At 32.8% G+C, this 16,082-nt stretch overlaps 1 protein-coding gene across 2 annotated transcripts; it reads right to left on the bottom strand.

Annotated features, from left to right (window-relative positions):
• Nucleotides 1-7,018: 7,018 nt before the first annotated feature.
• LOC117125165 (transformer-2 protein homolog alpha-like) lies at nucleotides 7,019-14,047 on the bottom strand. 2 transcript variants are annotated; one of them, XR_004448063.1, is made up of 9 exons: nucleotides 13,889-14,047; nucleotides 13,195-13,400; nucleotides 12,073-12,081; nucleotides 11,662-11,746; nucleotides 11,203-11,331; nucleotides 10,624-10,799; nucleotides 9,660-9,778; nucleotides 8,822-8,992; nucleotides 7,019-7,514 (listed from the first exon to the last, which is right to left on the bottom strand). XR_004448063.1 is itself a non-coding variant. In XM_033271574.1 (8 exons), the coding sequence occupies exons 1-8, from the start codon at nucleotides 13,919-13,921 to the stop codon at nucleotides 8,982-8,984; spliced, it is 768 nt and encodes a 255-aa protein (XP_033127465.1). In that variant the 5' UTR covers nucleotides 13,922-14,047; the 3' UTR covers nucleotides 7,019-8,981. The 2 variants fall into 2 exon arrangements, 1 of the variants encoding a protein (XP_033127465.1); XM_033271574.1 differs by having other exon boundaries at nucleotides 7,019-8,992.
• Nucleotides 14,048-16,082: the final 2,035 nt, after the last annotated feature.

Raw genomic sequence — 16,082 nt, forward strand, 5'->3', positions numbered from 1 at the left:
ACAATGCTGTGGGAAACAATGGCTGGATCTCAGTAGAGATACAAAAATGATAAGCAACAGCTAAAAAGTAAACGTAAGTAAACAGCCAGAAATAGAACCAGAGCTATATATATATATATATATATATATATATAAATAGGCCTATATAAAGTGAAGAAAACAAGTGGTACTTGCATTGATGGAAAATAGTATAACGGAGGGTTCAGAGGACGATCGTACATAAATGCTGCAGATAACCTATTAGAGTAGTCTGTCTTATTTTCATGCAGAATAATTTTAAAAGCAATGTAGAGGGCTAGGCCTACAATTAGGTAGTTTACCTCGATTGCGAAACCAGGTTGCGGCAAAAAAAAAATTGGAAAAAAGAAAGAAAAACATTGCTATGTCAATGAGAAATGCGTTCATTCATATTTCATACTAATAGAAGTTGACAACTTAAAAGGAAAAATAACTATCGTGGTTTAAGTTGTATCGAATAGGCCTCAAATCATAATTTTCCTGAGAGAATAAATAATGTCACGATACCATTTGACTTTAAAATAAGTAAAACTACATGACCAAAAAACATACAATTATAGAAGTTAAGGAATGAAAAATGTGTAGGTCTATATTGCATTCGTTTGTTAATTATAAAGTTAGGCCTACTATGTCACAAATTTCGGTTACGTTCATGCTAGGTCGAGGCAAATATGTTTTAGCTGAAGACTATAGTCTTTGCTATTCACATGTTTAATACAGTTTTACGGTACATAAGCCTATGTCTATTTTCTATCCAATTACCATTATAAATTTATAATGTACAATACAGAGAAATACAATCCAAATTTCCAATACTGATGATCTGTCAGAAACGTCCTATAAATTAATCGGTGGAGATTCACAGTATCACGATATACAATAATCGTCCACACTAGAAAAATCTTTTGATACTGTACCTTTACCGTATACCATGGGCCTACGTGGTATGAACGTTGCGAGGGGCATTACGGCGTCCTGAGACGGCATTGGCAATAAACTAAAAGCTCTCCATGAGGAAAACACACACAATTTATATTTTATTTAGATACAGATCGTTCTGTGAACTTGTAAATCTTCTTTAAATCATAACGATAGTTGCAACAGTTTTTATTATTCCTCTAACATTGTGCTTCAGTGTTTTCAATAAACCCTACAAACTTGATTGTCAATGGATTTGCACCATGAACAAAAAATGTTAACATTATATTATATATACGAGCACTGTTATTATATATATATAGGCCTATATATATACATATATACATTTCCTATATCAATATCCTATAGGCCTGTATACAATGTCAAATTAATGAAGAATATGACAAAGGATGAATAGCCTCCATCGGGTATCTCATCCCACAACAGAGACGGTGTATCTTATAGATCTCTGAGCGTCTAATCACTTACGATATTAGTGCTATCTAATTCGTGACGTCAGAAAGAATGAAGAAATGGAATAATGCTATATCTACAGGTGCTGATTCAGGTCCCGGGTTCGAGTTCAGTGACGTGACTGCTTTTTTCATTCCTTGTCATATTCATCTTCTGTCGGTTTCAATTAATATTATTCATTACATTATCCTATTCTAGGTTTTCCCACATGCTAATTATAAAGTGGATTATAATAGGCCTACAGTGTGAATTTGTATGTGTGTTGAAAATCAAATCAAATTTTTTTACTTTAGAATGCATACTGGAAATTTATCTTTAGACACAAACAGAAATCCTACCAACGAAAAGAAATTGCACAAGCACACAATCAAAAAGTAAGAAAAGAAGAAACAAAGACAAAAAAAGGCCAAATTACAATTGATTAAAAGGTTTATAAGCATTCGATTTGAATTTAAAATAAAAAAAGGAAAAATACAATAACAAATTCAGTCATTATGTATACAGTTTCAAAAAATTCATTAAGAAATTTAGTTTATAAAAATACGATTAAAATCAGAGTTAATAGGCTTATACAATTTCCCAGTTCAAAAGACAAGATAATAAAAAAAAAACCGGAATCAATAAGATATCTGCAAAGAATAAGCAATATCTATTGCAAGACCAATTAAAATTACGATGGAGGAAGGAACGAGTATGTAAATAAGCAAGTAAAATAAAATGTAAATGCAATAAGAAGACGAATATTATCAAAATGAAGGTTGACTTGCAAAACACAAATTTATTAAAATATAATAGGCCTATAACGGAGTCCGCCGGATATTCCGGTAGCTCCAGCATGCTATGTTTATTGATAAAGACTGTTTCAGTAAATAAGATACGGTATAGGTATATTAATAGTATACCTCCTTAGCTGAGGACGTGAGTAAAGCGCATTCTACCAAAGCAATCATTCAAAGCTGCCATTGTAGTTGGCGAAGGGTTAATGGTTTAAGGAGATTTAGTTCAGAAATTGAGTTCCCCCATAGAAAGTTTCGTAACAATCTTTTATATACAGCTATGTATCGTCATAAATCATTTAAATTGAGTTCCATTAACCTAATGCTTGAACTACAGTATACCCAAAGTCTCTCTGCACTACTATATCACATGTTTGCACATTTGTCAGATGATCGTTAAATTAATAATCAACCAATCAAATTGCTCCAAATACTCACATCAAGAATAGTGTTGGATGTAGGACCTACATCCAACACCTATACCTGTACCTATATTGTACAGTATATAAACGTTCAGAAGTATTTAAAATATGTTAGGACTATTATTATTATTGAATATCTTTATTTATATTTGTAGATTGTGTTTTAATGTTTTACAAATACTGTAGGTAGAGGCCTATGTCATTCATGTCAATGATTGTTTTTTTAAAAGGTTTGTTAAAAACAATTAATAAATCTGTTACGTTTCATTAGTAGGCCTATACTGTTGTTGTTTTGTGTGCTTATACAGTTATACTTTCATATAAAAATATACCGTAAAAACGTTTACCGAGATGGTTACGTGCAGCATCCAGCCATTCACAAGATAGAAAACTAAGGACGTTTTACTTCAATCAGGATTAACATGATTAGGCTGATGAGAGTCATTTAATTTCACGTGAACTTTGTGCAGGGTTACTATTTTATATGGGATGTTTCTTTTGGCTGGTGTTAGTTTCCGGTGGACACGGCAGGTAAATGTCTCAATGTGGACAGAAAAGAGCAACCTTTGACAGTTAAATGAATTTAACTGCTACTTAGCGCTGGTAAAACAACTAACTTCCAGCTGCAAAAGCATGCTTGACAAATTAGCAACAGCTTTCTTTAACTCGAGCACATAAAACATGGAAGGGTAGGGTATAATCGAGCCTGTACTAATACCATGCCTTTAACCACGCTAGCAAATGTTAGTTTTCTAGTTGGAATTGGAAAGAAGAAAACAGATTTATTTATTTATTTTTTAATGATATAGGCCCATATAAATTGTAAACATAAAATGGGTTAGAGGCAGTCAAATAATCTTTCTTCTTTTGTTTTTTATTGTTTTCTTTTTTTCTTTTGTCTTGTCTTGACACTGGGTAAAACTATTACTGTACAAATAAAGCAAACCACATCTTAAAGCTAGTGTCAGCCAACTAACCAACTAAAACTGTATCACTGAAAGTTGTTGACTTATATCACTAATTTCTTTTTTTTTTTTTATACATTTTTATTGTTTTTAACATTTCAGCACAGACTGTATACATTAGAATTAAACGGAAGGTTTGTCACCGGGCAAGCAGTGAACCAGCCCGTGTTTCCAGCTAACACATTCACCGAACCGAATATAGAGATTAAAAGGCAATCAACAACTGTACATTGCCTTGCAGTAAGATTCCGTAAATGCTAAAATTACCATGTTTTATTTTCTTTTTTTGTTTCTTTTTTTGTCACTACATTCATTTTTTTTACTGTAAACTGAAAAGACATTGCATTACCGGCGTTTAAGCTGGCAAAAATAACGCAAACAACAAAGCGTCAGTAAATCAATTAAAACTTGGTTTTAATATCTAAAAGTTTTTAAAAATAAATGTTTATGGTTTTTAACATTTCAGCACAGAAAGTGTATATTTGTAGACATGTAGAATTATATTCTGGGTCATTAAGTACGCTCTGCTAAAAAACAAAAAAGAAAAGAAAAAAAAATTATATTATTACCACAACTATTAAACATGAGATCATTGTATTTCAAGCGGAAGGTTTTTCACCGGGCAAGCAGTGAACCAGCCAGTGTTCCCAACTAACACATTCACCGAACCGAATATAGAGATTATTGTAACAGTCAATCAACAACTCTAAATTGCCTGCAGTATAATTCCGTAAACGCTAAAATTACCATGTTTATTTTCAGTTATTTACTTCTTCGTCACTGTAGTTTTTTTTTCTTTTTTTTTGTAAAGTGAAGAGATGAGCGTTCAAGCTGGCAAAACGTCCGCAATATGGCTGTGAATTTTTATGTACTGTGATTAGCCAAGTAGAGTCTTAATTAGTTAAATAAAAATATAATATAAAAGTGATAGCTTTCATTAGCTTTCTTGGCTAATTTTGAGGGAAAGTATAGGCCTATTCATACTACAGTATTCAAATTTAGAGATCCCGCTAATGCTACAGATGGCGCGTCATATCGAACTGTTATTTGTAATCATACCTCTCCATGCTGCAATGCATCGTGCACTAGCGTTGGTCCACATGCAAGTTTGTGAAAAATTAGTTACTTCTAATTGGGTTTGAATTCCCAACGAAGCCTCATCGGCCCAGTTAGTTAAGACGTCTGCATAGGTTCCCGAATTTGAATTCGGGGTAGGACAAGATTTATCACACATTACTTCCAGTTCTTTAACGTTAAAAATGTTATATACTTGTAGCATTAGCAAAATACAAGATAATATTTCAGTTCTTTAACGTTAAAAATGTTATATACTTGTAGAATTAGCAAAATACAAGGTAATATTCAGAGGTATTCAGACATTTCTTTATCAACTTAATGATTTAGATTCAAAACCAAGAGGAATAAATATAAACGGTACATTTCTTACACAGGATACTGCTTCGTGGTGTTTATGGTGTTTCTAGTCTTGAGAATAATAAATGATGTTCACATGATTAAATCTCAGGTGCCTGGGATTGAATAACACAAATTACTAGGCCTAACTGGTAAACGGGTGGTTATGCCTTTCTTGCCCCAGTTGCTGAATATTCAAAAATCTATCTTGTTAACCATTCCAGAGTTTTTTCTTCAAACATCCAGTGTCTTAAAAATTCAGTTTTAACGAGCTAGTGTGTTGTGAATCACAATTCCGCTACATAAGCAATAAAGTAATCACGATTATTTGGAAGGAGCTATTTATGATGCACTTTAAAGATGACGGATACGTTTTATTAATATTAATGACAAATTAAAATTTACAGCTTTGATTGTCGAACACATAAGCACGAGCATACAGTAATACACCAAATGTTATACGGTACTCTGTACTCGTCTCGTACACAATGCATACTGTTGAGAATCTTAGTAGTAGGCAGAGTATATATTGAATATATAATATTGGCCAGCACTACTGTAGGTCAGGAACAAACAGAAACATTAATACAAACACGTTATATTTTCATTGCGGATTTTTTGGGCTCAGTATGGACTCTAAAATGTATGCATTTTCTTTTAGTTTTAAGGCGTATGCGGATTTTATAAGTCCGCAATGACGATATAACGTGTTTACAGTAATTAAGATAAATTCCGTGAATTTCAATGAAGAGTACCGTAAATCCTTGAATAAGCGGCGCACCAAACGTAATTTTTTCCGCTAAGCACTGCTCTCAAATAAGCGCCGCAGCACTTAATCGAGAGTACATACTACAATGTGTGGTAATTGAACACTTTAAGAAACAATTTTAAATACAATGTATGCCTTGTCATAATGAATAAATAATAAAATGAAGACGCAAGCATATGTTTATAAACATCTACTTACAATGATGTACTGCGGGAAATAAGATGGGCAACATAGGAACGGGCATGAAAAGTGCAACGGGCATGAAAATTGCCGATCTCGAATAAGCATTGAAGCCTCCAAATAATGTATAAGCGCAGCGGCACTTATGCAAGGATTTACGGCATAGCAATTTGGTCAGGCGGTATACTGTAGTGTACTGTATAGTATAGGTTGTGGTCATCACATCAAAACAATTTATAAGACTGCAGCCAGCTCTTCATTTTTGTACAGTAATTTGATTTTGTGCATTCCCTGAATAAAACTAGCAGTCTAGTCGATAAATTGGCAAATGACTTTTGTTTAATTTTCGACTGGAAAAATGTTAAATACAGTAATATGGAATTAATTTGAGTCTGTTTATTCTCCAAGCTTTTCTATACAGTGATGGTGGAGCATAGTCCTATAACTTGCTCCTGTGATTTTGTCAATATGTAAGAGCATACGTAAAATTTGAGAGTACAGTTGAACATGCCTAAGTCGACGTGGCCTAAAAATAATTTCGAAGTCATCTCATTTTACATGCCAAATTGTTGTTATTCATTTTGCAGACTCAATCTTGATGAAAATCATCACATTTATGATACTTTCAACTACTGTACGACTGTATATACTGTATTAAATGAACCACACAGATGAAATAACATGCATGTCTAATGAAGGAAATTATAAATATTTATGTTTGATGTAGTGTGCTGCTATTTTAATTTTGTAATTTGACATTACCGTATACCTTGTTACTAGCTTTCAATTTGTAAGCCATTACATTCTTTGCATGAACACATGTTAAATTTGCTGGTAATTACAACATTTCACAAATCAGCAAAAAGCAAGTTGTTTCAATCTGTCAAATGTTTGAAGTTGCAACTAAGGGTTTGTATTCTTTTTAGGTTATCCCGCTAAGCAAATGTTCCAGTTGTCTGTTTGTATGGGGCATTGATGCCAGTATGCTTCCAACCGAGATTTAAATTGGTTTAATGTTACTGATTCAATAATGTGCTGACTTAATAAATCACAAACAAATATACAGACGTAATAAATAACAAATTTCAGAGTTCTGCAAAAAAAGATTGATTCTTTAATAATCAATAACACATGAAGAATTAACATGTACACTGGTTGTAAAATACTCCAAAATGTACATATTTTGCTGGAAGTTAAATCAATAAAAAACATTGTATCAGACATACATGGGAAAGAGGCACATCAAAAAAATAAACACGTGGCATATCAAAAAAACAACATTGCAAACCTTCTGTTGTCTTCTTGCTACAACCACTTCAAACTCGCGCATTCAATTATTTTCTTTATATTATCTATTTTCTCTCTTCTTTCTTCAATATTACTTCAATTTACCCCTCTTCTTTCTTCTACTCGCTTCTTTCTTCAATTAACTTCATAATTACTTCACTTCTAAATTTGCTGAAGCTGCCAAATTTCTTATTTATATTGCTTCCATCTTTTCTTCTTTTAATTTCAAACTTCTTTTCATTAACGCTACTTGATTTTCTTCATCATAACTTCAATCTTCAATTCTTAATAACTACAAGGATAAAAAGAAGTTATGTTAATGAAGGTCAAATTCACAGGTCATCAAGGTCAAACATGAACATACACTGTGCTTTCACTTTCATTAAATTATCCAAATTGTATGCAATTAAGCTTTAGTTTCTAAATTGAAGAAAGAATTTAACCAGTACTTCTTTTAAACTTGTCACCGTATCAGTTTTTGAAGAATTTCAGTAAGTAATTTAAATTTTATACAACATTTACCAGAAAAAATCTTGGGAAACTGATTCAATCAATCAACTAACAACTTATACTTTAGTGAATATATGAAATACAGAACTAAGTAAGTTTTCCATCAGGTATGTAGCAAGATAAAATCTTGGGTATGAAAGCATCTGTGTAAATACCAAACCCCAAATTAACATTTTTTACTGTTATTAACTATTCTAAATTTCTACTCTTAACCTGGAACTCAAGTTCAAATTTACAATAGCAAGCCCAAGATTTGTCCTGTACACCAAATGTGATTTTAAACTATCGTCTATTGAAAAGTTTACTTAATATTGAATATCTATCTTCCCCAAACTTCAATTTGCACGCAGGTTGTTGTATCCTACTCATAATTCAAAACATAATAACTAAACAATAAAGGGCTTCTTTAAGCTAGGTGAGGACACATTGCAGTGGAGTAAAGGAAAACAGTGAGAGAAGATATACTTCACATATTTATAATTTCAGAAGAAACTATTTTGTAACTAATATACTCAGCATGCTAACATCTATCTGCAAGAAAACCTTATCTGCCACCATACAAATGCTGCCAAAAATCTAACAAAAGAACATGAAGTTAATACATCAACAAAACCTGTTAAAGTAGATCACATCCACTTGCTTACAGTATACACTATGAAATTTAATTATGGTTAATTAAATACATGGTTTTGAAAACAAGTGTTGGCTTAGGATAACAATGGATTTCAATATTGTTATACTTTTAACATTGTGTCAATGAAGTTTAGGCGAGCCCCTTAAACTTTTAATGTATCTTATAGGTTTATAACAATGAATTAATAACAACAATTACAACAAAACTATAAATATTGAAAAACAAACAATGTTTTAAGTTGTCGGATTGTTTTGGGTACATTTGTAATTACTTTTCAAAAACCTGGTTTCATGTAGGTTTACATCAAGATTCCCACTTATAAAACCTGCTTACAAGACGTGTTAAGAAGGTAATTAACATTAGTATATTTTACAGTATTTTTTTTAAGGAACAGCTAGAGAGAGACAAACCACACATCATCCCATTATTTTTTTATGCAAAACATATTTTCTCACCCTTAAGACTTGCAATTTGGGGCTTGAAGGCCAGCTGCACTCTTGAGATCTAGCAGTGCCTCTAATGTGGACCATTACTGATTGATATCCAAAACCTGTTGTATGTACACTCTGAACACAATTGGATTCAGCATTGATGGTTTCCTCTTTAGTATTGTTCTCAGTACCGACCTGAAATACACAAATTAAACAATTAAAGTCTGTTGAAATTTTTACAAATCTTGCGCAAAAATGTATGATTTTAACAGATGATGCAAATTAAGTATGCATTCATCCAACTAAAAATATAATTTTAATACAAAGCCAGAGACCTAAGAACAACTAATTAACTTATGAATTCATTTCACTTGGCATATATCAAATTTTCATGGCTCTTTAATTACCATTATACATATAATGTCACTGATGTTAATCTGTTTAAAGGAACGAACATCATTGATTTAACATCTAAACAAATGCCAAAAGCAGTCATATTAGATCTTTTTAATTTTTTGAATATATTATTGAACTATTAAACGATAGTATTTCTAGAATATTCAAGCAAAATTTTATGACTTTTCTCATTTGGCATTACACTGGAAATCCTATACAGGTAAGATTTAAAAAAAAAAAAAAAATCATATTTATAGAGGGTGACCCTTCCAGTATATCCTACAAGGTCAGGTGACATTCAGGGGCCCTCTTTAAATAAATGAAATAATGTGATGCTTTTGTCAGTGAAGTCTCTTTATGAGGCTTAGGGAGTGGAGTTGTTTTTGTCATGAGAAAAAGTTCTGTCGTGACAGGAATTGAACCCAGGACCTTGGGAACCATATAAATGAAAAAAAAAAATTCTTACGAGGCGAAAACGATCTTGACCTAGAACGCGAGTATCTGCTCCTGTATCTTGGCGATCCACGACTGTGATACGGCGAAGGTGAACGTCGACGACCATAACCATAATCACGATCTCTTGGCCTGAAAAAGTAGAAACGATTCTTTATTTGTACGTCTTGATATCTTTAATATTTGTCTCGAGGCAATAGAAACAGTGATGATTTTTTTGAGTATTCAATAGAATTTGTATGCGACTGTTTTAAAGATGTACTGTCTGTCACAAGCTAAACAGAATTTTTAAATCAAATTCCATATTTGGAATGCCCATTTGTGTATTAATTTATTTTTTAACTTACAATTAAAAATTTGAATGAGAAAAAAATTTTCCCCATTGACGAACTGACATTTAAATAACCTTTCCTATATTCTTTTACATAGACTCTTATATTGGCTGGTATTTTTATACCTTGTTTAGTGAAACCGCTGACTGCAAATATTTCTAATAAAAATAAAATTTTATTTTTGGCCAATTAGCGCACCCGTCACCACGAAAAAGTGGAAATATCAGAATAAAAAAAAAAAAAGTTTTTCTTTATTACACCATCTGCAGCCTTGAAATCTCCAAAGGCAAGATATGTATATTTCTTCCTAATTATATAAATTTGAAGCATTTACCCATCCCATTCTACATTCACCAACACAATTTTATTTTTATTTTCTCCTATGTCTGGATGTTTTTGACAAAACTATTTACTAAATAACAATTTAATTTAATTTTGATTCTGCCCTTCTCTGATGATCTTCAAAAAAATAGGTACGCAAAACAAGGAATAAAAAAACAGTCTCGTCTAAGGATATTTGTAGTACTGTAAAATGTCTGTAAATCAGTGAAAACTAATTATTCTTTTATCGGTTTCTGGTTGGAAGTAAATGACTTAACTGATACACAAAATTCTAATTGAATTTTTGACGTTATTTCTACATACCTTGTTGGTTTTCCCATGTATATTCCAGGGGTCGGTGTATGTGCCCTCTTGGTAATGGAGAAGTCTACCCGGATTCTACGGCCATCTACTTCCATACCATTCGTTCTGGTTTTAGCCTCTTGAGCATCATCATACGACTCAAAGGTGAGAAATGCAAATCCTCTTGATCTGCCAGTCTGGTAGAAAAAAAGTGTGGCTAATTGTATAAAGTTATTCTACTCTGGAATAAAGTGATTGTTCCTGTGACCAATCGCTAACTAGTCTTTGGATGCTTTGTGACAAAAACATGGCAAAATCTATAATCTTACCAGTTCAGCAGTTGCTTAAATGCTTCTCACAGCTCAATGGTCAGCTTCCTATAGACACTTACATTAGTGTATCTTTATTATTTACATTTACATGTTTTTCAAAGGATTAGTTGATTTAACATTTTAAATCTTTCTTATACACTGTTTTATTGTTAAATTCAAATAAAATTATATATTCTCAGCATTCAAAAATCCCTCATATTTTATTATGCTGTTGATGGCCACACACTACAAGAAAAAAAAAATACAACTATAGCTTTTTGCACCTTACCTGATGGTCATATACAACGTGAACTTTCTCAATAGGTCCATAGCGACTGAAGACATCACGAAGATCACGCTCTGTAGTGTACAGACTCAGACCAAAAATACCAAGACATGTGCTTTCTGGGGGATTTTCCTGCAATGAATCAAAGGATATACTATTATAACTCTCAACCTTATCACAAATATGGAAAACAATAAAACAATGCAGTACACATGAAATTTGTTTGCTAATGTTCAAATGTTTTCATACAATTTCACTACACATTTGTATACACTAGGTCTATATGCACGGTATAGGCATATTATTGCATGCTTGAATTTTTTATTAAGATTTTAGATTATTATGATTTACTTATTATTTCACTCTAAGCCTTATAACCATGCCATATACCAATTAACAGCAAATATGTATGATAAAATACTGTTTTGAGTAATAGACAATGAGAGCTTTCCAAACACTCACCCTGTTTCCAATGTGTCGCCGTCTGTCCGACATTGGTGAAGTGCTCCTACTTCTTCGTCTGCGCACATATGGTGATCGAGATCGACTGCGAATTGAAATTGAACTATTTACTTTTGTATTCAATTTAGAGTTATGTTATCAAATGCAACAAAAAATAACATTTCATTTAAGTCTAATGTTTCTATATTTTATAAATACAGAGTTGTCTTAATACTGTCATATCCTGTTAGAATTTTTTTAGTATTAGGAAATCGATGCATTTACTGTAAGGTGTAATTTAAGGACATCACTTTTTAACATTGTTTTTCAGTATTTACCTTAACTTCTGGTTAAATGCTCGAGTCAGTAAAAAGTAATTTTTCTACCATATTTAATTTTTTATTAATTAAATTCATCAAATACATAACTTACCTTCTAGAACTAACCAGCAAATGCAGCAAAAACATAAAAGAAAGAGAAAAACAGAATATAATATTTAACAATATATCAAATTGATTTATTCAATTGACTAGTAATAGTAAAAGGAATTCACCATAAAATGTGAATTCCTTATGAGTTCCCCAGGCCCTTGAAGCGCCACGGTACCGCAACGCTTGGGACTTCGTCACGGTACACTGTGACGCTCCCAAGCTAGCCGTGACGCTTGATGCATCTTGGGTGACGCTGTAAAATATCGTCAATAAATTAATTCAAAATAAACAATGCTGTCCATGTATCCTAGTTTGAAGAAGAGCGAGTGTTAAAATATTTTTATTCACAAAACAATGCTATCTTACGATGTTGGTTTATCAGCCCAAGTTCATGCTTTATCTTTTTGCGTTCATTTTTGCATTATCTTTACCTTAAGAAATGTCACTTTCATTTCAAAACACGATCGTTAACTTGATTCACACAAACTGTTTGCTTCAAAACTGCCCATGCAGGTCCATGCGCATGCCCAGAACGATCTATCTGGATTTTACTCTCACCACATGTACTTCTTTTGACAATGAAGTCATAACGTGATCGTGCTTGTTGTTGTTTTTTTTTATAATAAACTACTTTTATTTAATCATGATTTTCAACTTTAAGAGTCAACGTAGTGCTTGATTGTTTTATTGAATGATCAATGTACATAATATTAATAAACAAGTATCTATGGAAGTTGTGTTGCAGTAAAATCCACAATCTAGGTATTTGAGAAGGTAAAACGTCTGATTAAAAACAAATTCGTGCGGGCCTAGAGTGGGATATCAGAATGCTTAGAAACTGCCTACTGTAAGCCTAGGCCCCCTCAGACTTGGCTGCGTAGGCCTGTGGGCCTAGCCTAGGCTTAGTTTGTGCCAGTGTAAGTAGTACCAGTGCAATATATAGGAATTTACGAATACCCGCAATTACAAACAGCTCTGGGCCCGTGCCGTACGTAATTGAGGGGTTCTACTGTATATAATAATAATAATAATGGCTTAATATAAAAAAAAGTGTGGAGTGGAAAAAAGAAAGTGTGGAGTGGAAAAAAGAAAGTGTGGAGTGGAAAAAAAAAATGTATCATACTATCTCCTTTTTGGGCTTCGAGAATAAGAACGGGAGTACTTGCGACGACCACTACGTCTCTTGCTGACATAAGGCGAGCGTGACCTTGAGCGAGAACGTCGAGGACTTCTTGAAGCAGACCGATAGTTGTACGATCCACGTGATCTGGAACGAGATCTACTTTTGCTTTGCTGTTCCCGTTGAGGTGAGTTTGCATCTTCCTTTTCCTAGATTTAAAAAAACACTACAACTGAAAATTTTCACTGGTAAACTTATATTTATGTTTGTAAAGTAGGTTAATGTATATTTTAATATTTAAAAAAAAAAAAAATACACTTAATTTCCTGGATGCAAAATACATGCGGCCGAAATGGATGGCATTCCCAAAAAAAAAAAAAAAAGCAACACCACCATTCATTATTTTCAGTGAGATTTTAAGGACAATTTAGTGAATACATTAGACTTCTTCCAACAATTTAAATTTTACACACATAATGGCCTCTTAACTATGTTTCAATAGTTATGGTAGGTTAAGACATAGGCAGGTTAACAACCATATTACCCAGCGTTTACCTAGGCCTACTTTTATAGCCTGCCTTGTGCTAGGCCGCATTTTTAGAAGCCATTACCACGATGCAAACGATTTGGTGTACCTACCATAGCATCCATAATATTAATTAAGTGTTTAACAACTGGAAAGACAAATAATACTTACTCTGCTATCGTATCCATCTTCCCTGTCACTCATAGTGCTATTTTGTTTCCTTTACTTAATTTTCAGTCAGATATAAACGGATTAAAATTTGGAAAAACCAGCGCTCGCATAGAATTACAAACACAACCAAGCAGCAAACGCGCAAATGGCGTCGGTACACTGAGGGCGCTGTGTCTATTAAACTTAAGCTCTGACGATTCTCCAGGCAAGGGTGTGTGTATAATTTATTTCAGAATATTTTTTCAAGTGGAGTGCTGGAAAATTAAGGGTGGATTCATGATTTTTCGTTAGAGGGGAGGGGGAGATGAGGAAATGCTAGATGGTTTGTGTCAATAAAGTTTAAAGAATAATGATGACACTCTAGATGGCCGGAAATAGCGCAGTTATATATTTTAAATATTTTTTTAAAGCGTAAAAATGATTATTAATTGTGCTGGATCTCTTTTGCAATCCCAAGTCAAGAACAAGAACACTCGATCTATAAAGATAGGATAGGATGGACAGTACTTTACGGATTGATATCGTTGACATTCGTTTTGTTCTCTGTGTTCTAATCTTCTTATTTCTATTAATTTTAATTCTTTACCTTTTTATAGGCCTATATGTTTATATAATAACAATATTAAAGATTCATGTTGTTAACAACGATGATGATGATGATTACGATGACTTGTCGAATTCTTTTTTGTAAGATGGAGAATGTATGAAAGGGAGACTCCTTCTGATGTCCATGTTTTCGTGGCGCATAGCAACGAATGTCATGTTATTCGAAACAACGGCGTTGTAGTAGGTGCTACCTGCATCACGAGGAACTGAAACAAGGATGATACTGCACAGTGTGTGTGCAAAGTCGAACAGTCACATTGTTGTCAATAGCCCAGATACAGATGTGTTTATTTACTTACGGAAATAATAATAATAATACCATTATTTATTATTATTTTATTATTATCCTGTTGAATATTATCCGTATTAATTTTCAAAGTATTATTATTATTATTATTATTATTATTCTGTTGAATATTATTAGCCGCTTAATTTAAACTTACGGAAATAATCATAATAATAATAATACCAAGTTATTATTATTATTATTATTATTATTATTATTATTATTATTATTATTATTATTATTATTATTATCCTGTTGAATATTATTAGCCGCTTAATTTAAACTTACGGAAATAATCGTAATAATAATAATACCAAGTTATTATTATTATTATTATTATTATTATTATTATTATTATTACATCATTTGTAGTGGTTTTCATCTGGCTAGATAACCTGGATTCCCACCCGAACCATTTTTTAAAACTTAAAATTATATTCATTCATAACAATTATTTCGAATATTTAATAAGAACATAAGATATACAAATGCAGTAATGCATCTAATAATGTATTTGAATGTTTTGACGTGTCCCATGTAATAACGCTTATGCTACTAACGGTATAAATACTACCGGTCAGATGTAAGACGAAACAAGCAAATATTAAGGTAAGTCTTGTATATAGAGGTCAGGAATACTATAGTAAGTCATGTATATAGAAATTAGAATGAGGGAGTGACATTGTAATGAGTTGTATGTTTGTTCAGTGACAGATTTACCCCCCCCTCAACTGATCATCAAGCCCCTACCCCACTACACCTTCGCTCCCCCATCAGGCCCCCACATTTGCGCCCCCATCAATCCCCCATTTAAAGATATCTAGATACGCCACTAATACTTACATGGCCAGATGAATGAAAATACTCAAATCGTAACCAGCCTTTGACTTATGGGTTAATTGGTAAATCATACGACGTCACGGACAACGCCGGGGACGGCAACTCGATTTTGAGATTAACTTTCCGAATAAAGTTATAACTAAATAACTTCTAATGACGAACTATTGTCTTCAGTTGTCTCTGTTGGTCATTCAACTGTCATATTATCTTTTTCGGTTATACAGTATTACCATTCTCAATAATCTATAAAACACCCACATAACAACGTCACGTTAAATCGATCGGTGGGGACGCCGTGGTGACGCCGGTAGTGTCAATTTTTGTCGGAAGATATCAAGATGATAAACAGTTTCATTGGACTAAATTCTTGCTTATGCTAACCACTGTAATATTCTGCCTTTTAATTGACACACAGTCGTGCTGAATACTAATAATACACACAGTTACAAATCCACACAGGAC

The sequence above is a fragment of the Anneissia japonica genome, unplaced genomic scaffold, assembly GCF_011630105.1.
Source record: "Anneissia japonica isolate Jap-2015-1 unplaced genomic scaffold, ASM1163010v1 scaffold466_len1169948_cov191, whole genome shotgun sequence".
Classification (NCBI taxonomy): Eukaryota; Metazoa; Echinodermata; class Crinoidea; order Comatulida; family Comatulidae; genus Anneissia; species Anneissia japonica.